The sequence below is a fragment of the Mus musculus genome, chromosome 17, assembly GCF_000001635.26.
Source record: "Mus musculus strain C57BL/6J chromosome 17, GRCm38.p6 C57BL/6J".
NCBI lineage: Eukaryota > Metazoa > Chordata > Mammalia > Rodentia > Muridae > Mus > Mus musculus.
Window position 1 is genome coordinate 12,676,716 of NC_000083.6, and position 27,773 is coordinate 12,704,488.

Genomic DNA, 27,773 nt, shown 5'->3' on the forward strand with positions numbered 1-27,773 from the left:
GAAGAGCCAGGGCACAGAAACAATCTAAACAAATCAAAATCAAACTCCACCTGTAAATAACCCAGTGTCAAATGTCTGGAATCCACTCACGATCTTCTGGACTCTTCCAAAGGATTTGGGTCAATTCTTTGGCCCTACCCTCTGCCGCACACACAGCTCCAGCTGGCTCCACCACTGTGGCTGTTCTCGGTCATCCTATGGTCCTGGCATAGTTGTTTGTTTTTAGCTTTGGTCTAATCTTTCCTTACTATGCCCCATTCTTCCCCAGTGTATATCCATGTATATTCATGCCACTGTATATTGGAAGTATATGATTTGTTGTTGTTTTGTTTCTTTTATAGGGGATCAATATTTAAAAATTGCCTTAAGTGTCACCAAAGACTTTGGACTTTTAAGGTGTTGAGATTATTAATGACTATGTGGACTTTTGAAGTTGGATTGTAAGTATTTTGCATTATGACATGACCACAAATCCCTGGGTGATGGAGGCTAAATGTGTCTTAAAGGAGAAATATCTTCCATAGGGCATGTATTTAAACACTTGGTTCCTTGTTGTTGATTCTGTTTGGGGAAGTTATGGAAACTTTAGGAGGTGGAGCTGAGATGGGGAGGGGAGAAGGGGGGAGGGAAAGGGAGAGGGGGTTGAGAGAGAACACATTAATCTTACCCCACTTCCTGTGTGTTTGCACATGCTTGCTTTGTTCTCTCTCTCTCTCTCTCTCTCTCTCTCTCTCTCTCTCTCTCTCTGTGTGTGTGTGTGTGTGTGTGTGTGTGTGTGATCAGCCAGCTTCATGTTCCTGCCCCTATGGTTTCTGTGTCATGAAGAACTCCATCCCTTTGCATCCATAAGCCAAAATAACCTTCCTTAGTCTGGTTTCAGTCACAGTATTTTATCACACTAAAAGAAAAGTCACACAGCCTACACATGAACACAGCCCCACAGACTTATGAGTCCCTGTGTTTCTAAGATTCCTTGCTCCAAGGAACTCAGAGTTGGTCCCCTCCTGCTCAGGTGTCTACAAGCTGGCCTACTCAAAACATACTTCTCATGAGGCTGTGTCAAAGCTCCGCTCTCTCTGCCAGCTTTCTTCTTCTTCATAAGAGCTCAGCCTATGGGGCTCTGCTGGAAGGGCTGAACATATCCTGGAAGAATGGAGAAAGGCAGAAAAGTAGGAAGGTAGGCATGAGGGATAGGGTGAGGAGGACAGAAGGAGGAAATAGGCAAAGCCCCACCCCAAAGAGCAGTCAATGGATTAACTCTGAGCAGGATACTTGTCCTTTTTGAGCCCCCAAAATATACACTTCCCTGAGAAGTGTCATGTGTATGTCTGCAGACTAGCTAAGGTGCAAAGGTCCCACTTTGAACACACACTAGAAGACAAGAATAGAAATCAGCACCCCTCACTGTCCTCACATCCCCTCCCACCACACAGGGCCCTAAGCCCACCTCTGACTTATCCATGCAGAATATAGCTGCCCTGGCCTAGAGAGGAACTATGCTCAGGCCTTCTTTCTTTTGTTTGGACAGAGACCATGGAGGGAGAGTCTTTCTTAGCCTATGTGGTTCCCTTTATCTTTACCCAGGTCTATGGTTCCAGTCCACATGCAAATGGCCAGATATCCCAGGCAATTTAAATTGCAAGACTCCTTCCTGAGAGGGAGCCATGCTCTGATGAATTCCCAGGTTAACTCCACAGTGTAGGTGAGAACCCAAAGCCAGAAGGGCTGATGATACAGTCTGGATGTGTTTTTCTGCCAAATCTCAGGTTGAAATTTAACTGTTAATGGAATGGTATTGAGGCATGGCAAGACCTTTAAGAGATACTGGGTAATGCTGTTCCACCCTCATGAAGGGATTAAGGCAGTGATCACAACCTTCCTAATGCTGTGCCTCTTTACAGTCCCTCACATTGTGCTGACCCCCCAACCATAAAATTATTGTTATTGCTACTTCATAACTGTAACCTTGCTACTGTTATGAATCATAATGTAAATGTTTCCAATTGTGTTAGGTGCACCTGTGAGAGGGTCATTTGGGACCCTTAGATTAAGGTTATTCCCAAGACACAGGTTTAGTTACAAGGACAAGCTACTAAGTAGCATCCAGTACCCTTTGCCCCTCTCTTTCATGTGTTCCCATTGGCCCTTATTTCTGGCATGAGTGAGCATCATGGGACCATACTGGCTCCATATTCTTGGACTTTTCAGCCTCTACTGTGAGCCCAAAGTAACCTGCTTCCTTTAGACATGACTGGTCTGCAGTGTTTCGCTATATATATACAAAGATCACAAGTCGCCTGCCCCGAGTCATGTCTCAGTAATTCGCACACTACCCATTTACCAGTGACCCATTTTCCAAAACTTCCTATGCATCAGCTCAACTCATCTAATGTCCAATAGACACAAATTCCATGTGGGTACCTTCCCCACTGTTGGAAAGTGGCCCCCGGGTGCTGGTACCTCCTGGAGCCAAGGGAGGAATGGGAATGTAGGTTGGGTAGGGGTGTTAGGGTCAGGGGTTGAAGTAACTACAGGAACAAGAATAGAAGCTGGGCTCATCTTAAAAGGGAGAAGCCAGGTTTGAGGGTAAGCCTGGGTCTTATAAAGTACTAGATTCCCAGGGTGCTCTATGTGTGACCCAAAAATCCTGGTGACCTTCCCATAGGCCATCTGTAAAATGGGGCTGACCCAGTCCTGCAGAACTGAGGTAGGGTTTGGGGAACATACACACTAAAGGGAAAAAAATCAGCCATGACTCAACAGGAAAGCTGAACCAGGCTTTCTGGTGAACCCAGTGGTTCCCAGTGTGAGGCGCTACCATTGGAGCAGTTTCCTTTTGTCCTGTCATTTCCTTGTATGGCTTTGTTGTTGCCGCTGCTGTTTTGAGATAACCTAATGTAATCCAGACTGTGGTGATTTGAATACGCTTGGCCCATGGGAAATGGCACTATTAGGAGGTGTGGCCCTGTTGGATAGGTGCAGTCTTGTTGGACAAAGTGTGTCATTGTAGGGGTAGACTTTAAGAGAACCTCCTCCTGGCTGCCTGCAGGAGAGATTCAGTCTCTCCTGGTTGCCTTTGAATCAAGATACAGAACTCTCAGCTCCTTCTCCAGCACCATGTCTGCCTGCACACTGCCATGCTTTCCCACCATGATAATGGACTAAACCTCTGAAACTGTAAGCCAGCCCCAATTAGTTGTTTTCCTTATACGAGTTGCCTTGGTCATGTGTCTCTTCACAGCAATAAAACCCTAACCAAGACAGACTTGCTATAAATGCAACTGAGGTTGACTTAGAACTTCTGAACCTTGTTCAGCTAAGTGCTCGATGACAAATATGCATCACCACACATTGTTTCTACAGTTTGTTGAACCCGTGTGTGCAAGTGTGTTTTTCCACACATGCACACGTGGAGACCAGAGGTCAATGGTGCGTGTCTTCTGTCACTCTTAGCCAGACAGGGAAGGTGGGTGTCTCAGTGACCTCAGACTGGCACAGCTGCAAGCCCCAAGGATCCTTTTGCAGTGCCTTCTGGCAATGGGACTACAGGTGGATGTCTGGCTTTAAGGTGTGTGCTGGGTAGATGGAACCTAAGCAGGGTATGGAGGGGATCTCATGGGACAAGAACCTAAGAGTTTAAGAACTTTCCACACTAGGGCAACTCAAGAGAGAGAAGGCATCCGGGTGCAGCAGTGAGCACTGATTCACTCAACTCCTTTACTGCGCCAAGGGCCAAAACTCTTCACCCCCAGCAGGACCCTGGCTTTAGTGCTTGCAGTGTGATGTGCCCACGCTCACATTGGGTGTGGCACTGTAGTCATAGAGAGGGTCCTGATCTGTAGGAATGACAGGCTCAGGTGCCCAGGGATGGGAGTCAGGGATGAAACTGAGAAGGCATCCTTTATCCTGTGTGATCACATTGCCTGTATGACCACAGACCAGAGGCGAGGGCCCAGCATCTCTTTCCTCCTACATTGAGTTATCACTGGCTCTATCATCTACTTTCCCCTTCCACAGTAGGCAGCTTCTGAAACTTAACTTCTGCCAAGACTGGTTCAGCAGCTGCTTGGCCCTCTGCGGGCTATGTGCAAAGGCAGCTCTATTCTCTTCACATCAGTGTGAGCACTGTGACTCTGTGCCTTGCCTGCTCCCTGGAATCAAATGACTTATGTCTTCTTGCTCTGACAGAACTGGATCTGGAACCTACAAGAAGCTTGGCCAGAGTAGGGTCAGCATGGAGCCCAGACAAGATCCACACAACAAAGGGCATGGGCAGCCTAAGATCCAGTGCCCCTCCGAAGCTGAAATAGGATTTCTAGAAGTCTGTGTCCTCTATGCCACCTTCCTGACAGGCTCTGGGGGCAGTGATTCCTATGGGGGCAGAAGGGAACAATAAGCTATGGGTTCTTGACCATTATCTGCAGATATTCTAACAGGCTGGGTGCAGCCCTTCCTAAGTAAGGGCTTGGCTGGGTAGTGCTGTTTAGTGGGAAACTGGGACTTTCAGGTGCTTTACAATGTCCCATGATTTCCTTTGCCCTCCACCCATTCCATCTCAGCATTCAACACTCAAAAGGGGAAGCACAGAAAACCTTGCTAAAAGAAAAAGTAAAAACAAAAACAAAACAGCAAAAGATTCTGGTTTTTCCTATTTGCTGTCAGGCAGGTTTGGCTAAAAGATCCTGTACCATCAGCTGCCAAGGGTCACTGGTCTATATTCTCAAGAGGCTGGAGGAGTCAGGACCAAAGCATCCATACCTCTTAGCATCCCCTCTTTCCTACTAAGGGCCAGAGCTAAGCCCTCAGGGCAGGAGCCAGAACCTTACTCTGCCACTGGGCTTACCAAGTGGCAATGGACCTCTGCAAATGCTGGCTCTGTATGGACAGGGAGTATGGCTGGAAGAATAGCCCCTGGAGAGAATGCCAGAGCTTGCCTCATACTAAAATACCACAAGACATGGGCATGGTAACATACGTGTATAATCCCAGCACTCAGATGAACTTCCAAAGGCAGCAGCAGGTCATCTGTGGCTATAGAACAAGAGCAAGTTCTAGGCTCCACTAGGCAAGTTATTGTCTCAAAGAGTGTGTGTGTCGGGGGGGGGGGGGTTGCGGGGGACAGCGGGGGGACAGTTTGTATATAAGCACCACAGCAGAGCTCACGTGACTACTGACTACAAGGTGGGTTGGCTGTGTACAGAGCACACACATACTGGACACAGACAATTCACACCCTAGGCATGTGGAGTGGCACACATGAATCCTGTCTGTTATCTTTAACTGGTCAACAGAAGCCACAGGCAGCAAACAGTGACTTGTGGGAGCTTTCTGCTTCCAAGTCAACGCTCGGCGAGCTAAGGTGGCAAGCAAGCCATGCATTCACTTGATGCATTCACTTGGGCCTTTCTGGTCACTAGAAATGAATGGCAGTTTTGCTTTGGCAGACGGGAAGAGCAGAGCAGCAGAGGCTCACATAGGGAGAGTGTAGCCCTGAGATCCAGGGACAGCTGAAGACAGACTTAGACAACTCCAGGAAAGGGGAGGAGTAGCTTTACAGGACACTGTGGTAAAAAACCAAATGCGAATGCCTTCTGAAAGGTAAACAGAAGGAAAAGCCAGGCATTCAGGGTGGCCACTAGCTCAGAAGTTATCATAATCAGGGGGGTTGGGGGTGGGGTGAGTCACTTACACCTAGTTAATAATTTATCTTTATTGAAATTGAATACTTCATATTACAGTCAAGTTGATTAAAAATGAAGAGAAAAATCAATTTTTAAAAATACACTCAATGTGAAATCAAATAAGCTAGCAAAATCAGGCATAAACCAAGAAATTCTGCGGGGTACTTTGCTTTTGGGTATGTAAATGCCACCTATATACAACTCTATAATGTGACAAGTCACTGAACACATCAAGAAAAGAATCCACAGCCAGTGGACTGGGCCTGCCCTTCCATCCTGGGACACTGCCCTAGCACAGCCCCTACACCAACACTGGCCCTACACCAACACTGGCCCACCGCGTTTCACGGTGTCTGTAATAAGTCACCCTGTGCAAATTAAGGCTTCTTATAGGTCGAATGGGTGATAAACATTTTCCCCCTTAAAAAAAAAAAAAAAAAAAGCAAAAAGCACAGTAAAGGTGGCACTATGAGACCCTGAAGAGATGAGACCTACAGCTCAAACCTGAAGCGCAGCTCCTCCCCAAGAGCCTCCACTCCACCGTGTGCGCGAACGCCCGCCTGGGTGAGCTGCTGGGAGTCACCAGCTGGCAAGAGCAACACCCAGAGGGATTCGTGCAAAGAGCTGCAACTACAGAGATGAGGTAGGGCACGGAGCAGGTGGGCCTTCCCAAACCTAGGCACTCGGGGACCTGTGCATGTGTGTGTGCCCTCACAAAATGCAAAGCGAAGAATAGAATACTGCAGCTCACTAAGTGTGCATCAAGGACCAGTTCAGGAGCCATGGACAACGGCTCCGGCAGACGGCCAGCTTCACCTTATGCCCTTGCTGGCAAAAGAAACTGGTTTTGTTTTTGTTTTTGTTTTTCCTTTTTCGCAAACCTGAGTAGTAATTGTCAAAGTCAATAAATAGGGGAGAGAATTACAATGCTAAAAATATAAATGGTCACCCCGTAGGGTCTAAAGCAGCAAGGGTTTTTTTCAAACACAGCCCTCTGTTGTGAGATGCATGTGGCTTGGGCACCTGTTGGAAGCACACAGCAGCTATGATCGTAAGTGAGGACTTGGGGCAAACCCCTGGGCACGAAGTACCGCCCTTTGGCCGATTCAAGCAACACCTTGTTCCATTGACTGTAAACGATCATGAAGGAGTGGTGCCCACCTCCCCCATCCTCTCCCCCATTACAGAAACTCTTCCCTTTGAAGCAGTTTTGTTAAAGGCAAAATGACAGACGCATCATCGAGCTGAAGTCTTATTTGGTTGGAGGTGCTTGGCTGTCCATGGCTCCACCTTCTTCTGTAGGCACCACGGAGTTAGATGTGTAAGAGGTCTTCGTCGCTGTCATCATGGAAGGACACCAGCTTGGCAGGGGCTGTTGGCTTGCGCTGTCCGGGTCTGAACTTCCCTTTTCTGGCCTTCTCACCTCGGACCAGCCCCAGCCTCTCACCCTCCCTTTCCTTCAGGACCTTGCGCTGTGGGTTTCTCAGGGGCTGTGAGCTTTCCACCTCCGCTCCTCGGCCTGAGTGAACTTTCACCTCTGGAACGGTCAGGACCTCATCCTCACTGTCCTGGTCGTCCCCATGCAGGGACGAGAGAGCTTCTGCTTTCACCGCCTTGGTGGTGATATGGCCATTTTCTTGCCCGTCCTTGCCTAGTCTTGGGGCTGGCACCTGGATCTCTTCCATCAGCCATTCTGTCTCATTCTCATCTGTCTCCTCCTCCTTGCTGACCTAACAGGGAACAGAAGCAGAGACCATGAGACTCAGCAAAGAGACCTGTCTGCTGCAGGAGAGCTCTCCTGATACAGGCCACCCCAGGGCCTCTCTCTGGGGTATGAGATGAGAACCTGCAAAGTAGAGCCTGTGGCAAGAGCCTCATAGCCAAATGAGCTGGCCAGGCAGACAGGACCTGACAGGGCTCATGACTGTTGAGCAGTGCTGGCAGAGAGGGACTCTCCTGGGCCACTGTATCTAGGGACTGGGCGTCCAGTGTGTAGGAGAAGACACAGGAAGGGCTTATATCAGGGCATTTAGCTTTTAAATTGTATTTATCTATGTGTATTCCAAATGTGTGCAGGTTCACTTAAGTGTGCACACATAGGAGAGGCTTGGGTGTCTATCCACCTTGGTCCTTCTGCTTTGCTTTGGTTTTGAGAGAAGGTCTCACTCACACTGTCCTAGAGCTCACCAAGCAGGCGAGGCTGGCTGGCTGCCACACAGGCCCAGAGCCCCACCCGTTTTGAATTCCCTACCTGCTGGGCTTCTAGCATGTGGTTTTTGTTGTTATTTGAGTCCTAGAGGATTGAACTCTGGTCCTTTTCAAGCGCTTACCAACCATGCCATCTTCCCAGCCTCAACTTAGCTTAAGAAGTGATTTGGCGGTGTGTATGAAAACTAGCAGCACATCTGAATCCTCTGACCGGCCTCTTTTCAATGTTTATCAAAGTTTATCTGAAATTACCCAAATGCCAGGAGTACAGAAATTCCAGCACTATGGCTTTTTTTTTCCCCTTAAAAAAAAAAAAATCCTCCAAAGCCTGGGAACAGACTGATATCAGGTCATCTAAAGGAACTGTGCTGTGAGAAACTTGAAGGCAGAAAGTCCACAGAAGTGGTGTCAGGGTGAGAGGTTTCTTTCCAATGCCAAGCCACCAACACACTCTTCCTTCCCAGCATGCAGAACAGGCTGAGGCAGCACGGGGCAGCCCTCAGCCAGCAGCTGCCCGACTCAGCGGACAGTACCTTTGAGTACTTGTAGGACACGCCCGAGCTTCTTCTGCAGCAGCTGGTCAGCTTGTTTATCACAGTTTCCCTGTCAAAATGGAGAGCACAGTAAGTCCACAGCAGAATGAGCAGGGACAAGGGACCCAGCTAGCTGGCCCTGAGTCGAGTCTGTGCAACTCCTAAGGGCTGTGTCCCACAAACAGAACCACAGGGCCCAGCACGAGGCAGATGAATGAGTCTTGCTGCACCTTAAGCTTCCCAAGGCTGGCAGTAGGAACACACTGTGCATGTGCCCAGCCTACTCTGACACTGGCCCCTCCCACAGAAATACACCCACTGCTCTGCATGAGCCCCACTCCTGGAATTCTCAATCTAGATGCTTGCTGTGTCAGGCTCAAAACCCAAGCCTGTGTCCAAGCATCAATGTGCTACTTGCCCCACCCAGTCCTCCTACTGTGCTGCCCACCTTACCTTCTCTCCTTCTTATGCAGCAGTAAGGCCAGCAAGCAGCCAGTCAGCGCCACCAGGAGAAGACTGAGGACTGCCCCAACAGCCTGACTCCGCTCTGAGAGTCCTTTATACTCTGGCCCTGCGCTCTCATCCTCAAAGTCCACACTAGAAAGAAATCACACGGGAGGAGAGGGAGCTTTGTCAGGAACTGTGTCGAACAGCTCTCCCAGGAGCCCAGGGACCAGGACCTGCCTACTGAACCAATGCCAGCTGAGCCAGGCCCCCCAGGACACGCCATCCACCAGACATAGAAAACAACATGTGGAATGCCTGGAGACTTCACTTAAAGCAGTCAGGAACAGGCCGACTGCAGATGGTACTGCTTTAGGGATCAGGAAATAAATACCAGGAGCTGAAGACGTGGACCAGCCAAGGACATCATTTCTTTTGGGTCTGCCCAGCCCTGCAAAACCCTCTGGGCCAGGCAAAAGTAGGGCTTCTCCTATACTGGGTCACCTTAGGACCTAACCCCAGGGCTTCTGGGTAGAGGGGATATCTATGACAGGTTGACTTTAAAATTTCTTCAAATTCTACCTTTGATTTCTCATTGAAACTTAGGATTACTTATAAATAAATGGGTTTTAGTTTTCACATGTAATATGGCCCTGGACACAAGACCACCAGTTTCCTCCTCTCTGGCCTGGAGGTCTCAGAACAGAAGTGCACTCCCCTTGCTACCCACCAAACCCAGCCTCTGGAGTACACTCGACAGGCATTCAGAGGGAGCTTCTCATTGGCTTCGCCATGTCAAGTGCACACTAGAGCACACAGAGAATGCTGAAGGGGGTACAGCCAGCCCTGCTCCCCAACAGCTGAGGGAAGCACAGTCAATGCTACCTGGGACAAAGAGCAATGGTAACCATGCCACAGACCAGATAGCAGCAAGCCAATCTTGTGGGCACACCCACAACCTCCCCAGTGTTCTACCTAGGAGACACACACATGCTTACTCCTGAACAGTCATGTGAGAGGGACATGGGCATCACACTCACCCCAGAGGACACACAGCTGAAGTGTACCAGGAGAACAGGTACTGGCAGTCAGCGGTCTCGTGGCTGAACTCTGGGATCCCATCCTTCACCAGAGGGTCACAGTGGAAGAAGATGGTGGAAGAAACAGACTTGGTCTTATCTTTCCCACACTTGGAGGAAGAGGTAAACACCACATCCAGATCTCCATCTGTCACACAGGAAAGGAGACAGCAAGCACTATTAGCACCCACCAAGAGGATGCTTCAATGGTCTGTCAAAGCTGGCACAGGCTTAATGTTAAAGGTGCAAACCCGCAAAGGCCCATGTGTGCACTCTGCCTTCACAGCTTTACACAGCACCCTAAGCAAGGGACGACTTTAACCTCATTGGCTGCTAGGACAATTTATGGTGGCTGGCCAGGAGGTCTCATTCTACCTGGAGAGCAAGACTGACCACCAGGACACCAACCAATTGTGCCTAGACACTTAAATTCAGCAAGGTCCTAAGTTGTGAGGCTCAGCGAACAAACTCAGCTGGCCAGCAATACATGCAGGGCCTCACACCTCACTATGGGGGTGGCTGCAGCACAGCCTCGGTCCACAGGAGAGGCTCACACCTCACTGTGTCCCCACAGTGGTTGCAGCCCAGCAAGAGGCCAGAGGAAGAGCTGTACATGACCCCACCCCTTCCATGAGCATCTTGTCATGAGTGACTACCATCTACTAAACATCTACTGTGATCAACTGCATGCATCAAGACAGCAGTTTTCAGTTAATTCCAAGAGTGTTCAATCACATTTCCAAATGGGACTGAAGTGGAAATCCACCGAGCTAGTACTTGGTGTATAAATGGACCCTGATCTAACCTCACTCTTATCAGTCCATGTTCTCTTGATCATCTCAAAATGCTATTTTAAAAGTTCATAGGGCCACACAGTTCAAAAAAACAAATTACAAGAATTATATGGTGAATGGTAAGTTATTTAAAATACAGATACACATGTGACCTGCCAGGAACATAGTCACAAGAGCACAAGAATGCCTGGTGCCATCTACAACCTTCCCACACCCATCTCACTGAGCTTGCCAGGATTCCTCCACTGTGCATGTGTGTGCGCGCCCGTATGCGTGTGTGTGCGCATGCACGTGTGTGTGTCCCTCTATCGTGTGGGTCTCAGGAGTGAAGCTCAGGTCTTCGGGCTTGGCAGCCGGGAGGGCCCTTCCCCACTGACCAGCTCCCTCTTGCCCTTCTCTAACACTCCTTGCCGTTTCTGAAGGAGGATGTAGCATGTTAACGCCAGGCCGCAGTGAGTGTGCCCTGTGACGTCTCCTGCCTTGGCCCATCAGAGTAGCGCCAGCTCGTAAAGGGAGCTGACATAGGTCTGAGATCGCCATGCCGTGGGTGTGTGAGGCCACCACGCCATGGGTGTCTGAGCTCGCCACGCCATGGGTGTGTGAGACCGCCATGCTGTGGGTGTGTGAGCTTGTCACGCCATGGGTGTGTGAGCTCACCATGCGTGGGTGTGTGAGACAGCCATGCCGTGGGTGTGTGAGACAGCCATGCCGTGGGTGTGTGAGACCGCCATGCCGTGGGTGTGTGAGACCGCCATGCCGTGGGTGTGTGAGACAGCCATGCCGTGGGTGTGTGGATGAGCACGGGAAGCTCTCCCTGTGAAAAGCTGTACCCGGAACCACTAACAGGAAACTGCGAGTTACCTTGGACGTAGTACTTGGTCATGTCAGAGGTGCCTACTTTCCTGCTGAAATGCTGGTCATTGGGCTTCACCTGGCAGATGTTGGCACCAGCGCATGCAGGGTAAGAAGAGCTGGTGATGGAGGAGAGCTGGATTTCATACAGGTAGTTGTCCCCATTGGTCCTCATGTCTCCAGAGGCGCTGAAGAGCCTGAGGCAGAGGAGAGCACAGCGGTCATACTCCTTCCTCTGCATGCTCCAGCCCTTCTCTAACACTCCTTGCCGTTAACGCTACATCGGCCTGCCCAGCCCCGCCTCCTGGAATGACTGCACTATCTCACACACTGCGGACAGCACATGCAGTGCACTTGCCCCAAGACAGCCCGTGACACCGCTAAGAGATGGACCTTACTTTTAGCTAACATGCTGGTCAGCCCAGAGTTCCTTGTTCTCTCTGTGTCCCGAGACTCTTGGCTCCAGCAGTAAGGGCAGAGGGAAACTGCTTTTTATAAGAAATTCACCACTGAGTGTCAAATGACAAAGAAGCAGTCCTTTTGCTTGGTGTAAGCCAAACTTGGTCACTTCCCAACTGTCACTGAAGCCTAGACTGCCTACCTGGCAGCATGCCTACAGGGCAAGACTTACGGTCTTGTTCCCTCGGAGTGTGTGTCAGCCAAACAGGCAGGCTTCCACTTACTTAAAATAAATCTCGCCGAGGCTGAAGCTCTTGCCGGTCACAGGGTTGGTGAGCGTTCCGTTCACCATGGTCACCTCCTGAGGCCTCACCGCGCAGGCAGCCCGTGAGTACCAGTAAAAGTAGTAGGTGCAGCTGACACTGTCAAACCTGAGAGGGAGCAGACACGGTTACCTCGGGGCCACACACAGCAAGGCTGCCACACACATAGCTGGAGAGGCCTGCAAGAGGCAGTCGCCCGGGTTCTTAAGGGTCCTTGGGAGCCACCGCTGTTGGTCCCCACGGGGACTGTGTGAGTGACAGCTCTGGGCCAGGACGACTGTCCTGGTCACTATGCTTCAGCACAGTACGAGGATAACATTAGCAACGTGGGAAGCAGACGAGGATGCAGTGCCTGCTCACCCTAGGGACACAAACCTGTGACTCCAGCCACTGAGACAGAGGTAAAAGGTGGCAAGTTCCTGTCACAGTTACAGAACAAATCCAAGGCCAACCTGGACACGTTAGTGTCATCCTGTGTCAAACAACAAGACAGCTGGAACTACCGCTCAAGAGCACAGCACCTGCCTGGTTTGCTCGAAGCCCTAGGTTCAACCCCCATCCCCACAGAGAAAAACCAAACTCAATAAAAATGCCTTAGCATATGAAGCTGGAAGCTCTGAACCGAGACTTGTACAAATAGTCTCTTAGTCTCAGAAATTAAAGACCCTTTCAAAGCAGTTTCCAAAACAGCAGTTCACATGCTCCCCCTGTTGGCCACAATCCCTCTAACATCACCCAACAACTGCCTGCAACACCCAGAACCTGCTTGTTGGTGGTGCAATCAGCACCCCCTTAATTCTCCCATGATGAGGGGCAGCAGCCAGATCTGCACTGCTCAGGCTAGCGTCAGCACCTCCAAAGCTGATTCAGGAGTATGTTTCTTAAGGCAAACCAGGCTAAAAAAGCTGAGGTGGCCTTAGCCCTCAGATGGAGTAGGGGTACCTCCTGTGGGAGACAATCTGTCCTCTAAGGCCTCAGTCTCAGTGGGCATTTCTGCCACACACAGTGCCAGTCCCAGACACCCTCTCCTCTGTGTGCACATTCCCAACTCCCACGTGGAAATGGGGGAGGCAGAGAGCACAGTGTGCTCGCCTGTGGCTCACCTCTTGAATGCAGGCCTGCCCACAGTCTTCGCACAGGTCAATTCGATTACAGACGATGCAGTCTTATTCCCACCACAAGGATAGCCTTTCGAGTAAGTAACAATGACCGTTTCATCTGAAACATGAGACAATGAGTTGGCATTATTTCTAGTGCACTGCAGAACAATATCGGGGCTTAAAAATCTACTGCAAAGGCAAGTGCCGGCTGTCTAAAGGTGCCCTCCATACTCAATGGCAGTTACTGGCCCATACACTCAACCCATACCACCATAAGTAAGGAAGCAGCAAGACCATGAGCTTCCTGGATCCTCAGGAATGAATGCTAAGCCTCCATGGCCACACCTATATGACTAGCATCCAGCTCTACAGTAGTCAGGAACTTCGGGAATAGAGAATTCCTAAGATGTGAGTTTGCCCAGCTGGTTCATGTGTTGAGATTTTAATTCTCAAAGGGAGGCCACTTTCTTGATTGAGTTTGTTATTAAAGGCCATGGGAATTCCCTCAGAATCCCCTCTCCATTTCAATATCCATGTCACCTTGTAGTTCAAACAGCGCAATCGGGATCCTACTCTAGCCTTAGAGGCAGAGTAGAATGTCTAACCCCCAACACAGCCTGGTCCTTGTGTGCTCCCTTAGTTGGGAAAATGTGCCTGTCCTCTAACAGCCGATCCCTTCCTTCCCTTGATGATCGTGTCATGATTCCTAGCCAAGAGCTCAAGGGAACACGGAGCCATCTGTACAGCGCCCTGTGTGACCATAGCTTTTTTAGATGTGTGTAGATGTACATTGAGAAGCCAATGTGCATCCGGAACATGATCAGCGAAGGTGCTTTGAACAGGCTCCCTGTGCCTCAGAGTATCAAAACAGCATGGACTTCATGTTCCAGGAAGGGGGTAGAAATGCTTCAACTAGTCACCGGGTTTCCACCAAAGCTCAGGCACTTTCTCCATCACACCAGGGACAGCCTCACCTTGCCAATCTTGATGCAGCAACTGAGTCAAGTACAAACACCCCAGAGCCTTACCTATGACTTCCAATTTTTGTGTATGAACAAGCCCCAAAACCTGGACTTGACCAGTGGCACTCTTCTTGCAAATGCTGGCTCTTTCAGAGCAGTCCAGGGGACCTTTGTATACTCTTTGGCACAGATTGATAAAGTACCTACAGAATGACACAAAGGGGTGTAAAAAGGGCAAATGAAAGTTCTACTTCGAGTACACTGGACAGACCTGTGGACTCCACACTACCTTGGAAGGTAACTGACTCCCTGATAGCCTTGGGGGTGCAGAAGAAACGGAGAGTGAAGCAGCCATACAGAGTAGCTGACTCAACGGGCTCACATGTAGTGGCATGTCCCCATGCATCCCTGACACAGTACAGACAGGAGAAAAGGCTATGGAGGGATAGCAGGCACTCACCTAAGTCCCCCAATTCATAGCAGCCCTGATTTGCAGCAGACCCTGTGAGGCTCAGGGTCCCTGGCACAGCAGGCACTCCCCACATGGAACAGTCAGGGTAATTAGTTCAAAAAGCAAAGGCAGTGCTAAAAGAGCTGGCAAAAGTCTTAGAAAACCTATCCTGCCCTCAAACCTGAGCAACTGTCAGGGCTCCGGTCTCTGTGGGTGCTCACCAGAACTCCCCATACACTGACAATCTAGGCTGTGTCTCAATGAAAGCCTCAAACCCCACAGCTATGTGATATTCCTGACTTTGAAAACTTGAGGGACCACAGGCAGTGTGGCATACTCACGAGTTTCCTTCATGCACAAAGTCCCAGGACCCCGTGAGGGATGAGAGCAGTCGCAAGTCATAGGTCTTATGCTTCTGAACAAACTTGCACTCCATCTTCTTTGGAGGGCAGACAACTTTTGTCTTCCACTCAAATGTCACCTCACACCCACGATCTTCACTGAACACTTGTGGTCTCCCAATATCTTCACTTTCATCACACGTAAATATGATCGCAGACATCCGGTAGCTGTTGGCTGGGGAGCAATAGTGTGCAAAGGTCAGACCTAGGGCGGGGCACAAACCTTGACTTCTCCCACCTCTTTATTACTCCTGGCTGTTTCCCCAAGTGCAGCCCCAGCCACAGTTTGTCTCACTCCTTAATCTATCCACTTACAAACTCAGTTCCTCAGACCACACCAAAATCCCTCCTGGGAAAGCATTCAATACTTGCCTACACATTAATAATGGCAAGAATTTAAAGAATCAGCCAAGCATCTGTAACAACCTCAAAACTTCAGGGCCACCCATAGAAGACTTGGAGCTAGTCATGAGTCAAATGCTTGTCCTCGATCATGTAGAGAACTACAGAGTGTGGGCCTTCACGCCACTCTCTTTCCACCCCTAAGTCGCAAAGGAGCTATGGTGCTCAAATTTGGCTCTCCATGAACATCATCCTTAGCCAACAAGAACAAAACTTACATAATAATCACTAATTAGCTTGGCCACCCATAGAACAACACCTGCTCCCCTCCCCCAAATTCAGCTACCCACTCACTCTGTCTGCAGAAGCCCCACTCGTGGTCACGATCATAATTTGCAGTTTTGCTACACCACAGTTTCGCTCGTCCCTCTAATACACATTCATCATAGCTCTTCCCTTTGTAAATGAAGGGGAAGACACAGGGCTCGCCATCATCCGTTTCTGGAAGGAAAGAGGCATGGATTATACACAAGCGTCAATGAATCAGCCATGCCTTAGATGCCACCCAAAGACTCCCTAAGAAGCTGTGTACCTGCCCTGCTAGACAGGATTCACCCAAACAGACAAGCAACAGACAGCATCATGTTCCAGACACAGGCATTCATACCAGGGAAGGAGATGTGGCAGGGTACAGTGCTCACAGGTCTGAAGCTTCATTCCTCAAGTATTTTTCTGCTAAGTCAATCTATTTACAAGAAATTTGAACTTGACCATACTGTGAAGAGTTACCTGGAGGGCAAGGATCACCATTCACATAACTCAGAATGACTGCTTCATCTTGGTGCCTGTAATCCAGCTGCATCGATGCAAGGCGCCCAAAAGAAGCTCCTTTGTTCCCAGAGAGCAGACAGACACCGCCATCCTTGCAGCCTTCCTGGCCTAAGCCAGCTGCTGCTGTGCACACCCCTATACTGTATGTGCGGGCATCCCGAGTAACCTGCAAGGACAACAAATGGCAATGTGTGGCTACTGACTGCTGTGACCAGAGCACAGGCTCCCACAGTTCACATCCCTGTACTGAATCGGACCATGACCCCTGCTGTTTTCCTGGCCAAGACCACCTCCAGAGAACACCAGAAGTCATCCTGGGCCAGTCTCTTTTCTATCTTGCCTTCTCCCTGGTGGCCCAGGCAGCCACCATCTGCTTTCTCCAGCCTGAGGCTGCTGCTCTGAGTCCCAGGTTCCCCCTTCCTTTGGGATGCAGAGCAGACAGCCCACGTGCGCATGGGCCTCGCTTTCCTCACTCACTGCGCTCATGTAGAAAACTATCCCTGAACTGCAGGCAGCAAGCCCTGAGAAAGGTTCAGAACTCAGCACTCACCAGGCTCAGTGAAAGCCCCCAGCCCACAGACTCATGCATGAAAGGCTCGCACGATGCTGCTTCTCCCACTTGTCTCTGTGGTTGGCAGACCGCATCTCTTTACCTTGAGCTAAGTCTGGCAACTCAGTGATCCTCTGTGGCTCCCAGTAACTATAGAAATCTTGCCCTGGCCCAGAGGTGTGTGTTCCAATGCATGTCCTCAAGTCACTCTGCCTATTATCCACTTGTGTCACAGAACTCCAGGGCCTGCCTCACAGGTTACTGATTCTTGTCCAGCCCTGTGTCAAAGCATCTTAGCCCTCTGGAGGCTGGCAAGGCTATGGGAAGGCAAGCTTACCTTGAAAGTGCTTGTGGAAAGGCTGGTCAGGTTGAAGCTATAGAGCAGCTGCTCATCTGTTACAGCACAACCCTGTGTCTTCACTTCGTCAGGACAGACAATCGGAGTCTCCCACTCAAACACAAAGTCGCAGTCATTGGTCCTTATCAGCTTAGGAGTTCCCTGTGGCCAAGAAAAACATGAGTCTTTTTAAAAAATGTGTAGCCCAGGTTTGCCTCGATCTCGTGATCCTCCTGCCTCTGCCTCCTTCAGCACATTCTACCGGTGTAAGCCACCACAACTGGTGAAAAACATTAGTCTTAAAAACCACCGTGTGAGGACAAGATCCACCATATTCTTTCCTGGGAATAGCGAAGACATACACCCCTGCCACACAGTACAAATGCAAGCATAGCAGAATCCAAGAGCAGGTCTGCATCCTGCATATCTAGACACCAGGAATGCCATGAGGGCAAAAGTATTTCAGCCACATGTGCCACAGGCCATGAACTCTGAATGAGAGCATAGCTCTCCATCACTCAGCAGCAGCAGCCACAGCCACAGCCGCCGCCGCCAGGTGGGTAGGAACTCTGTACACTTGCTGCTGAGCTCCATACTGAGCCATATGGGGAAAGAGCTTCTACTAAAGACGGAAAACACTGAGAAGGACAGAGCGTCAGCTGCTCAGGACACTGCTGCCCTGTGAATGACAAGCCCTCAGTGCATCCCAGATGTCAGCAGGTCGGAGCAGACAACAGTCCCACCTGCTCATCTGGTCCTGAGAGATAATAAAGCTATGTAATGAATGATGGCACATGCTAAAAATAAGTCTAATCAGAAAACCGATCACCTTATAGTTTAAAAAAATAAAGATTTTTTTTTTTTTTTTTTTTAATATGGGGGCTGGCGAGATGGCTCAGTGGTTAAGAGCGCCGACTGCTCTTCTGAAGGTCCCGAGTTCAAATCCCAGCAACCACATGGTGGCTCACAACCATCCATAACGAAATCTGATGCCCTCTTCTGGAGTGTCTGAAGACAGCTACAGTGTACTTACATATAATAAATAAATAAATCTTTTAAAAAAAAAATAAAAAAAAAAATAAAGATATTTCAACCCAACCTTTTAATGTGTTCAGAATCAGTGCTCAATAAATGATTTCTACTCTCAAAGCTTCCATGACTTTGAACAACAGAAAGCATCCATGTTAACTCAGACTTACTCACGCCCCAAGTCATGTTCTCGGGTGGTTTCAGCACACTGCCCAAAGCAGGGTTCCAGTGAAGCTGACAGGGCGGGCACTCACCATGCTGACTCCTCTCTTGCAGTGAAATGTGATGAGTGAGGTGTAGTTCATATATCTGTCGGCTAAGCAATGAGTGCTGCTCTCAAAGTTCAGGTAGACTTCATTCGCCACAGGATTGAATATTGGAGGGCCTGTGACTCTGCCAATATCCTAGAACAGAAGAAGTGAACGGTGCTTTACAACCATGCCAAGGTTGGCAGATTAGGAATTCACATGGAACTGCAGCAGTTCTCACTGTCAGCCTTAGAGAAATACCTGTACTGCTTTGTGATTGGCATGCAAAAAGGTCACCAGCATGCAGAGATACCAGAGATGCATGGACAAAGGCCAAGGGTGTTCCTACTCATGGTCAGCTTTCAGATTCTGAGCACTAAGGACTTCTGTCCTCACTCACAGCATGAATTCCACAGTCCTGGGCCCAGAAGGAGGAAGGCAGGAGCCTGGGCAAGGCCCTTCCTAGTGTTCCGATATCCACACTACCCTGAGATTGCCTCTTGCTCATCTCAGCAGTGTCTGATGGGAATGTCCACAGAGGGGACAACTCTCGCTTACTCATGTTGTTGCTTAGGACAGCGGCAGACATACACAATACCTCTTCAGTCAGTTCTTCTGAATAAATGAATGAATAAAAGGCAGGTGGACAGGAAACATGCCTGCATGTGTGCATGTGTATGAAGTGCCATGTGGCAGTATGTTCATACCAGTATGAGCAAGAGTGCATGCATGAGCATGTGTACTGTGTGGATCATTGCTGTGGAGCAGATGAAGTCAGACCTTCACCAATCAAAGAACTCAAGCAAAAGTTTAACCTGACAAAGGATGGCCAAGTGGGAAAACTTAGCCAATCGGACTTCTGGGAAATGATGGCCAGGCAGAGTGCCATAAAGAACTTCCTATTAAAATGTAGCTCATGCCTTGGTGGTCCTCTGCGAGATACTCCACTTCACAGAACATTTAAAAGGACACCTACTGTCCTGCAATGGAACTCACAACAGAGGGGAATTTATAGTTTAAAACCTCACGAGAGCTTGGCAAACCACAAATAGAACTCCACACATCCAAATCTACACTGTAAGTTTTCAGGGCAGAGTATTTTTTTATTATTCATAATTGGTTTTGCCCTAATTGTCACTCGTTACTAGAAAGAACTTGTGTCACTTAAGCCTTTCAATTATACAAGTGCTTGAAAGAGAAGCATGTGCTGTGCCAGTGCTATTGATGCCCGCTCTGTTAACACCTCTCTTGGTCAGGTTTAACATAGAAAGCATAACTGGGAAGCAGGAGCGATAGCCCAATGGCTAAAGTGCTCACTGCTTTAGCACAGGACCTGGGTTCAGTTCCCAGCACCCACATCAGGCAGCTCATGATCACCTGTAAGCACAGCTTAAGGGATCCAATGTCTGCTGCACACTGTACCTACTTGCACATACCCATGCACAAACATATACATGTACCCAAAAACAAAAACAAAATAAAGTCTTAAAAAAGAAATTGCATCTGGGCTATCTGGAGAGATGGCCACACTAATCAAAAGTACCCTGAAGCAGTTAATGCCGGTCATGTGACCACCAATACCAAATGTATGAGGGGGCTACTTGTACTCTCTTCCAGAGGATGCTCAGGTCCCCATCCTAGCACTGCATCAAGCAGCTCACATGTGCCTGTAACTCCAACCCCACAAGATCAAAAACCCTGCTCTAGCCTCCACAGCTAAATACATGTACAGTTCACACTCACACAAACCCCTGCTCTAGCCTCCACAGCTAAATACATGTACAGCTCACACTCACACAAACCCCTGCTCTAGCCTCCACAGGCTAAATACATGTACAGCACACACTCACACATACACATGTATTTTCAAAATGCAAATGGAAGCAACTATTCAATTTTCAAGCAGCTCAGACTCCCTGGCCAGTACTGTTGGTTGGCCGCCCGCTCCATGTACACTCTCATACTTTCGATCTCACACTTAGCTGTCTGAGCCCAGCACACAGGCTATGACTAGAAACTTGCCAACCCCGACCTTACACACTTACTATAGGGGGCCCGTCCACAGGAACTTTGCATACTGAGGCACCTGCAGGGCAGGGCACTCCGTGCATGGGATTCAGTGGCTGGCAGATGTTGATATAGAAGTCAGGGGTGGTGTCAGAGGTGTCATCCTCACTTTCATCGTATGCTTCGTAGCCACCAGTGCGGTGGATGAGAGGGGACAGGTCAATAATCGAGCTTCCATTCCGCACAGTACACTCCGTCTGTTCAAAAGAAAAGACTACATTTGAGTCTACAAGTAACTTTTTTTCTAATGACCATGAATGACAGCTTAAAAGCTAAACCTAGGTATGATAGAACATGTCTACAGTTCCAGCAGCACTCAATGGACTGAGGCAGGAGAATTGCCACAGTTCAAGCTAGCCTGGAATACAGAGTGAGTTGAAGGCCAACTTTGGATAAAGTGTAAGAACCTTACCCTCCGCCGGGCGTGGTGGTGCACGCCTTTAATCCCAGCACTCGGGAGGCAGAGGCAGGTGGATTTCTGAGTTCGAGGTCAGCCTGGTCTACAAAGTGAGCTCCAGGACAGCCAGGGCTATACAGAGAAACCCTGTCTCGAAAAAACCAAAAAAAAAAAAAAAAAAAAGAACCTTACCCCCAAAAGAAGGAAAAAAAGAAGTAGTATTAAAATAAAAACTAAAATAAAATAAATAAAAACCTAAGGAATACTGACCAAGACCGCCCAGCCTTGGACTGCTAGGAACCAGCAAACTGGAGTGGGTGCAGCTGCGTCGCAGTCACTCACCGCTTGCTCACAGGCCAGGGGTGTGTGCCAGGAGAAGAAGAGTGTGCACGTCTGCTTGTCCAAGGAGATGAGCATCGGCCTGTTGGTAGGTCCAGCCTCAGGCCGGCACACAAAGCTGATGACACTCTTGTACCTCAGGTCTGACAGGGAAGGGCATGGGGACCCATTCTCATACACCAGCTGCAGGACTTGGTCCTTGTAGCTCAGCCTCTTGCTGGCCTTGCCCACACTGATCCTCGTCTGTCCAAAGCAGGCCCCTGCAGCACATGGAAGGATAAAGAAAGAGCTGGTAAGGGGTCAGTGACTAACTGATTAATTTCACAGAAGAACGCAGTGTCTCCTAACTACTGCAAGGGCCGGGAGTGTGGGTCTTAGAAGTGGGAATGGGGCTGAGGCCAGCCCTAGGGACAGCAGCGGGCACAGGAGCTATGGCACTCACCTACTCCGGGGCCACAGTTCTCATTCTCCTCACAGATGCTCATGAAGACCAGCCCCTTCTCGCTGTAGGAGGCATTGATACCAGCTCTGCCACTTAAGGAGCTCAGGTCAAACAGGTGGCCTGCCAGGTGAGAAGAAGAGGGCGCTTCAGACCAGGAGGGCTGTGACGAGCCAGCTCACATCAGCCAACCAGTGGGGACTCTGACTCTTCCTTCACACACTCATCAAGGCCCTAAAATACTCCAACTAGCATAGCAGCGCCTGTCACTGGACCACGGTCTCCGTCCTCTGTGTGCCCCAGCAGCCACTGTCGCTGTCATCATTGGCCTGACGCATCTCTCCAATGGTCAGCAGCCTGCCACCCACATTCCTCTTGATACTCAGCAAAGCGGAAGGGCAGAAGTCTTCTGGTGGCTGCCCTGTTGGCTCTGAAAGGTGGCCAGCTTTGTAGACCTTAGCACTCATGTACCATCAGCCAAGCGAGCCAGGAGCATAGTACAAAACAAGATGGAGACTGGCTTTCCCAGGCACAAGGTAGCTGCCTCCATAGGATGAGCACAAGATCCTTTTCTCTTTAAAGGCCAAAGATGCCAAACACCAACGGATGTACCTCCTAGGGCCCTCCCTGTACGGGGCTGTGGTTGTCTGTCCCTCACCTGTGCTGGGGTTGGTGACTTGGCAGTCATCATGTGTGTTGCTCTTCACAGGACAGGCAGAAGGGGTGGGCCAGGAGAAGGTGTACTCACAGTCCTGAACAGCACTGATGAAAAGGGGCCTGGAGTTCTAGGGCAAGCAGAGAGAACCACTTCAGAATAACTGATTACGCCTAGGGGGTACCCACTCATGCCCCACAACACTGCTTGGCAAAGCCAAGCACAGCAAGTCTTGGGGTGTCTCTGTGAGGTAAGCACAGGTCAAAAAAAAAATCAAAGGTGAGTAAGTTCTTATGGACCTCACACAAGTAAGTCAGCAATATACCCCAGGGACCACCACAAGCTAGCTAAGCGAGCCAGACATTTTCTAATGATAGACCCAAGGAGCCCAGGCAAAGAACTCCATGAGCAAATCACCGGCCAATGCTTAGCAAATGCCTGTTACAGCCAAAACAAAAGGACCCAGCAAAGAGTGGGTCCCTAATACTAACTCTTCTGGTCACTGGCTACCGATCACTCCTGGTCTTTCCCATCATTATGGAGCTGAGACCATTTGCCCAACTCTACCTCCTTCCTGCACAGTTCTCAGCACTGAGGCACAGAGGCAGGCCCGCCACCCTCCAGTACATCAGCCTGTATCCTGGCCCATAAGGCATCTGCTCCTTCAGAGATGACCCTGCTTCTCCAATACAGATGTGTCCCATCACAAACAGAAGCACAGAAAGAAGTTCCTCTGTGTCAGAGAAGCTACCCATGCTACCCACACCTGCTAGATGCCAACACCAACAACCAAGTAAGGAGGCAGCTCAGAAGGAGAGCAGCCAGATCGCCAGTCATAACACCTGCACCAGTCATGCGGGAACTTCCAGTCTCCTCTCTACATCTTGCTGACAAACATGGGACAAGCAGCCAAGTGTTAGCTGCCCTTCTGTTCTTTAAGGATCCAGAGTAGACTCAAAAGAGTCAATTAGCCCTGCACTTGCAAGTGTCGGACTGTGTGCCTAAGCAGACAGCAAGGGGACGCATGGACCCTAAATCACAGACCTCGCAACCAGCATGCACCACAACCATGCCACCCTGACATGCAGGCGAACTTGCACCCAAAAGCAGCCTGGCATTGTCGCTGGCTCAGGGTCCCACACTCTACTGGGTGCCATTAACTCACCACTTGGTTGTCACTGCAGGTGAAGCGAATAATGGTTGACCTTCTCCGAATTTTGTCTGGGCACAAGTCACCATCCACATACTGCAGGACAGTCACACCGTCTGTCCACTGAGGGCCATCCCTCACCTTGCCAAGGTTCACAGGCTTAGAGCCATTCAGCAGACAAACAGCTGCCTCTGGAGGGCATGGCTCTGCAACACAAGATACAATCAGAGTCTCCTGGGGTGACTGCAGTCTCCTACAGTGCAAAGTGCAGCTCAAGGTATGGTATTATCCAACCCCTCCACACCCACCCCGCGCCATCATTTCAAAACACTGCGCAAGGTAAGGTCAGAGTCCTCAACGCAAGGGAGCACTCTCAGAGCCTACATTCTCACTCTTTAGTCAATACATTACTAGGAACTCAGCATTCCTATTCTCCAGGCACCTGTGCCCTATACCCTGAGAATGAAGTTAAAAAAGCATCACCCTGAGGTGGGACTGTGGGTGACTTTCCCCTTCAGTATTCCAAGGAATTCCCTGGAAAACTGCTGACCACCATGTGTCTTCTAGTCTCCACTCTCATCGCAGGCTCAGGGAGAATGCTCTCGAAACGGTACAAGTCCTTGATAGGATAAACAGTGGGCCCCTTCCTGTGTCCCATCCTGCTTTCTTTGTACCCATAGTCAGGTTCTCATGAGGCTAATATGTTCCCTGCAGAGTCTTCAGTATCAACAGAGCCTGGGCCATATGGGAATCAATCACCAAGACCCTCAGGCCCTTCCCCTGCTGCTCCTAGGCCAAACTCCTTCCACTGAGGCCTCTCCTGCTCTGTCTGTCCCAGAAGACTCCCTACAAGGACCTGACCACCACCCTACAAGAAGAGGGTCACTTCTCACCTGTGCCAGCGTGTGGAGACAGAGACTTGCATACATTGATGAGGTAATGCTCAGTGGCCCCTGTCCTGGTCACAGCCTCCCAGTTGTCACTGTACCTTGACAGTGAGGAGAGGTCAATGGAGTTGCCAGCCGCATCCCTGCAGGGAACAGAACACCACAATCAGGGTCCAGTTAGCTCCAATGACATGTCTGGCACTCTCCTCAGAGGGCTCAAGCATCAATGTGTCCCTGATGTCCTGTGAATCAAGCTTTACTGCAGAACATAACTTTCCAAATGCAGAGTGAGCAAGGCACAGCCTTGAGCTTTGATGAGTCCATGTTCACTTCAACAAAATGAGCTATCTGAAAAGCCAAGTTTGGAAAAGTCTGTCCACACACAGGCCAGTGACAATTATAACTCAGTGGCCAGCAGAAGCCACCCCCTGGCACTCGGAGCGTATGCACCCACAGCCATTTCCAAAAGCTGCCTCACCAAGCCTCCTGCTCTCTAGACCTGAAGCCACTCCATCCTTACAAACCAGGAAGGCTCCGAACCTCTGTTTCTGTCCTTGACTCCTCCTCTCCATGTGCGTCTGATGTACCAGCCCCACATGTGGCTATCTGGAGCCATCTACCCAGTGTGAAAAGAAGTGGGTGAACTGACCAAGACACTACCTGTGAAGCAAAATTTTGCCAAGGAAGGACACAAAAAGCCAATAGATATGTGAACTTACTGGACAGAACACTCTGTCACATTGAAAGGTGGGCAGGCATACTGTGTTCGCCACTCAAACATATAGGAGCAGTCCGAAGTTTCCTTCAGAAACACTGGCTGGAAAGGTTAAGGAGAAAATATGTAAACATGGGAGCCCAGGTGAAGGATGGCCATGCAAACAGGTGCTCAGTAAATAATGCATCTTATAGACGTTGAGAGTAGACTAGCCCTGAAAGAACAGCAGCTGGAGTGGGACGGCAGTGGGAGTGCCACAGGGGCTCACCTTCTGTGTAGTCCGGTCACAGTAGAAATAGATGGTTGTGGAGCGCTGATACACCTTATGGCAGGTATCCCCCCCAGTATAGTTCATTTTCAACAGTCCGTTTTCGAAAGTCAGCTTCTGGCTAAGGAGTCCTGCTCAAGAAAAGCACATCTGTAAGGCTCCAGACAAAGCACATCTGTAAGGCTCCTGGGCTGCGGTGCTAATGCAAGACCTGTGACAGTGTACATGCAAAAACAGACACCACCATGTCAACTCTGTCAGTTTTAGGTTTATTATGTCATGTGTGTTAGTGTGTTTGCCTGCATGTATGTTTATGCCTGGAAAGTCAGAAAAGGGTCTCAGATCCCCTGGGACTATAGTTACAGATGGTTGTCAGCCACCATGTGGGTGCTGGAATGGAATCCCAATTCTCTGCAACAGCAGGCCATACTCTTAACTACTGAGCCAAGTACAGCCTTGTCAGTTTTCCATCTAACCTTCTTTGATGCAGCCCTGGGATAGACTGCTTGGAGGCACTCATCATCACCTCATGTGGTGTGTCCCAAGAAAAACCTATGGGCTTAGGGTCAGAAACACTCTGTGGCCCTGCAGTTCATGGCCTACTCAGCTGAGTCCTAACTTTTACTTTGCCTTCTTTCTCTGCTTTCCCTGGTACTCTGGGCTTCCTCACTCCTTCTCTGAAGCCCCACTCCCAGTTGCTAGGCAGAGCTGCCTATCTGCCTTATGGCTGCTTCTTAAGCCTCCAGCTGAAAATGGCAGCATAATGCAAAAAGCATAGCTTTCTCTCCTCTTTTCCAACCCCCTTCTCCTGGCAAGTGCCATGACTTCCAACTGCCTTGCCCTGCTGTTTTTTCCAAACTCTAACCAAATTGTCCTCAGTGATCTGGCACGATAGCTCAGTGGGCAAGGGCACTTGCTGCCAAATCTGATGACCTAAGTTTCATTCCCAGGAGCCTCATGGTGAAAGGAGAGAACCAACTCCTGCAAATTGTTCTCTGACCTGCACTTGTGCTCAGTGATAAGATACACGGGCGGATGGACAGGCAGATGGAAGCTTGCTTCCTTGTGTCTGTCACTCAGCACGTGCTCCTCCCGAGTTAGAGAAATGTGGTCCTTGGCGTCACATCTTGACGTGTTACAGCTGAAGACAGAAAACACCAGTACCTGCCACTTTCTGGAATCCCTGTGGTCCTTTCTTTTCCTGGCATGATGAGACTGCCTTGGATCCGTCATGGGCAGAGCAGACATCTGATGACAGCTTCCCGCAGACCCGCAAGTAGTAGGTGTACTCGCCAACACTGACGATGGTGTCATTGAGGCCCAGGGGCTTCAGGTCATACAAATTGCCATGCCTGGGGTCCTTCACCTGGCAGTTGTCTCCTTCAAGAACATACAGGAGCCAAGAGCAAATGCTATCACACAGGCATTCGTAGTTCCAAATGAGAACAAATTTTTAAAATAAAATTTCTTATTTGCTTTGCAATACTGAGACCCTGAGACAGCACACCCTATGCAGATATCCTGCCACTGAGCTACATTCTTAGCTCTATTTACTGATTTGAGGCTAGGCCTCATTAAGTTACTGAGACTGGCCTCAAACTCACTCACAGCCTAGGGAGGCAGGCCTTGAACAAAGGCTCCTCCTGCTTCAGCCTCCTGCAAAGCTGAGGTTATAGGCTTGCACCACCAGACCAGGCAAGTTTTACAAGTTTTAGTCAGGCAATGGCTATCAGAAAGTGGTCTGCCTCTCTGTTGTCTTGTTTATGTATAAGACAGACAGTTTTGGAGCGAGCCCAGGGACACCCACAGATTAATAAACCAAGCCCATCCTGACTGCTTTACTGGTTTCAAGAAAAAACAAAATCCAATCCAAGTATATTAGAGAAAGGCCAGTGGTAAAAATTAACAAGTGGCTTAATAAAGACCTCAAGGATAAGGGGTGACCCAGACACTGGCACCTCCTGACCCCACAGGCAGCCACCACCACAGGGCTTCCTATGTGAGACATCCTGGGTTTAGCACATATATTCCACTAGATATGTACAGCAACTCAGGGGCAGCAACCTGTGGCTTACCTTCCTCTCTGATCACAGGGCAGGCCTCCACTGTTCGCCACACAAACACATACTCACAGTTGTTCACGAACTGGAACATAGGTGAGCCCTGCAACACAAGCCAACAATTCACTGTATGCTACTTTGTGAAAACAAGCAAGAGCCTCAGGAAGTCTCCAGTCTCTCGCTCGCTTAAGCCAAGGGTTCAGTACTGACGGACGATTATAAGCCTGAGGAA

At 49.5% G+C, this 27,773-nt stretch overlaps 1 protein-coding gene across 1 annotated transcript in view; it reads right to left on the reverse strand.

Annotated features, from left to right (window-relative positions):
• Positions 1 to 5,690: 5,690 nt before the first annotated feature.
• Igf2r (insulin-like growth factor 2 receptor) overlaps positions 5,691 to 27,773 on the reverse strand; it is an 87,301-nt gene continuing 65,218 nt past the window's right edge. The window contains exons 26-48 of the mRNA NM_010515.2: positions 27,557 to 27,644; positions 26,646 to 26,861; positions 25,482 to 25,612; positions 25,218 to 25,315; positions 24,505 to 24,641; positions 23,627 to 23,817; positions 22,465 to 22,591; positions 21,810 to 21,929; positions 21,371 to 21,627; positions 20,610 to 20,828; positions 18,571 to 18,720; positions 17,288 to 17,449; positions 16,359 to 16,566; positions 15,924 to 16,070; positions 15,168 to 15,402; positions 14,442 to 14,578; positions 13,417 to 13,531; positions 12,275 to 12,421; positions 11,601 to 11,788; positions 9,907 to 10,093; positions 8,876 to 9,019; positions 8,423 to 8,492; positions 5,691 to 7,411 (exon numbers count right to left, since the gene is read on the reverse strand). Coding sequence (NP_034645.2) covers positions 6,995 to 7,411; positions 8,423 to 8,492; positions 8,876 to 9,019; positions 9,907 to 10,093; positions 11,601 to 11,788; positions 12,275 to 12,421; positions 13,417 to 13,531; positions 14,442 to 14,578; positions 15,168 to 15,402; positions 15,924 to 16,070; positions 16,359 to 16,566; positions 17,288 to 17,449; positions 18,571 to 18,720; positions 20,610 to 20,828; positions 21,371 to 21,627; positions 21,810 to 21,929; positions 22,465 to 22,591; positions 23,627 to 23,817; positions 24,505 to 24,641; positions 25,218 to 25,315; positions 25,482 to 25,612; positions 26,646 to 26,861; positions 27,557 to 27,644 — 3,891 coding nt within the window. The 3' untranslated portion in view covers positions 5,691 to 6,994. The remainder of the gene's footprint in view (positions 7,412 to 8,422; positions 8,493 to 8,875; positions 9,020 to 9,906; positions 10,094 to 11,600; positions 11,789 to 12,274; positions 12,422 to 13,416; positions 13,532 to 14,441; positions 14,579 to 15,167; positions 15,403 to 15,923; positions 16,071 to 16,358; positions 16,567 to 17,287; positions 17,450 to 18,570; positions 18,721 to 20,609; positions 20,829 to 21,370; positions 21,628 to 21,809; positions 21,930 to 22,464; positions 22,592 to 23,626; positions 23,818 to 24,504; positions 24,642 to 25,217; positions 25,316 to 25,481; positions 25,613 to 26,645; positions 26,862 to 27,556; positions 27,645 to 27,773) is intronic.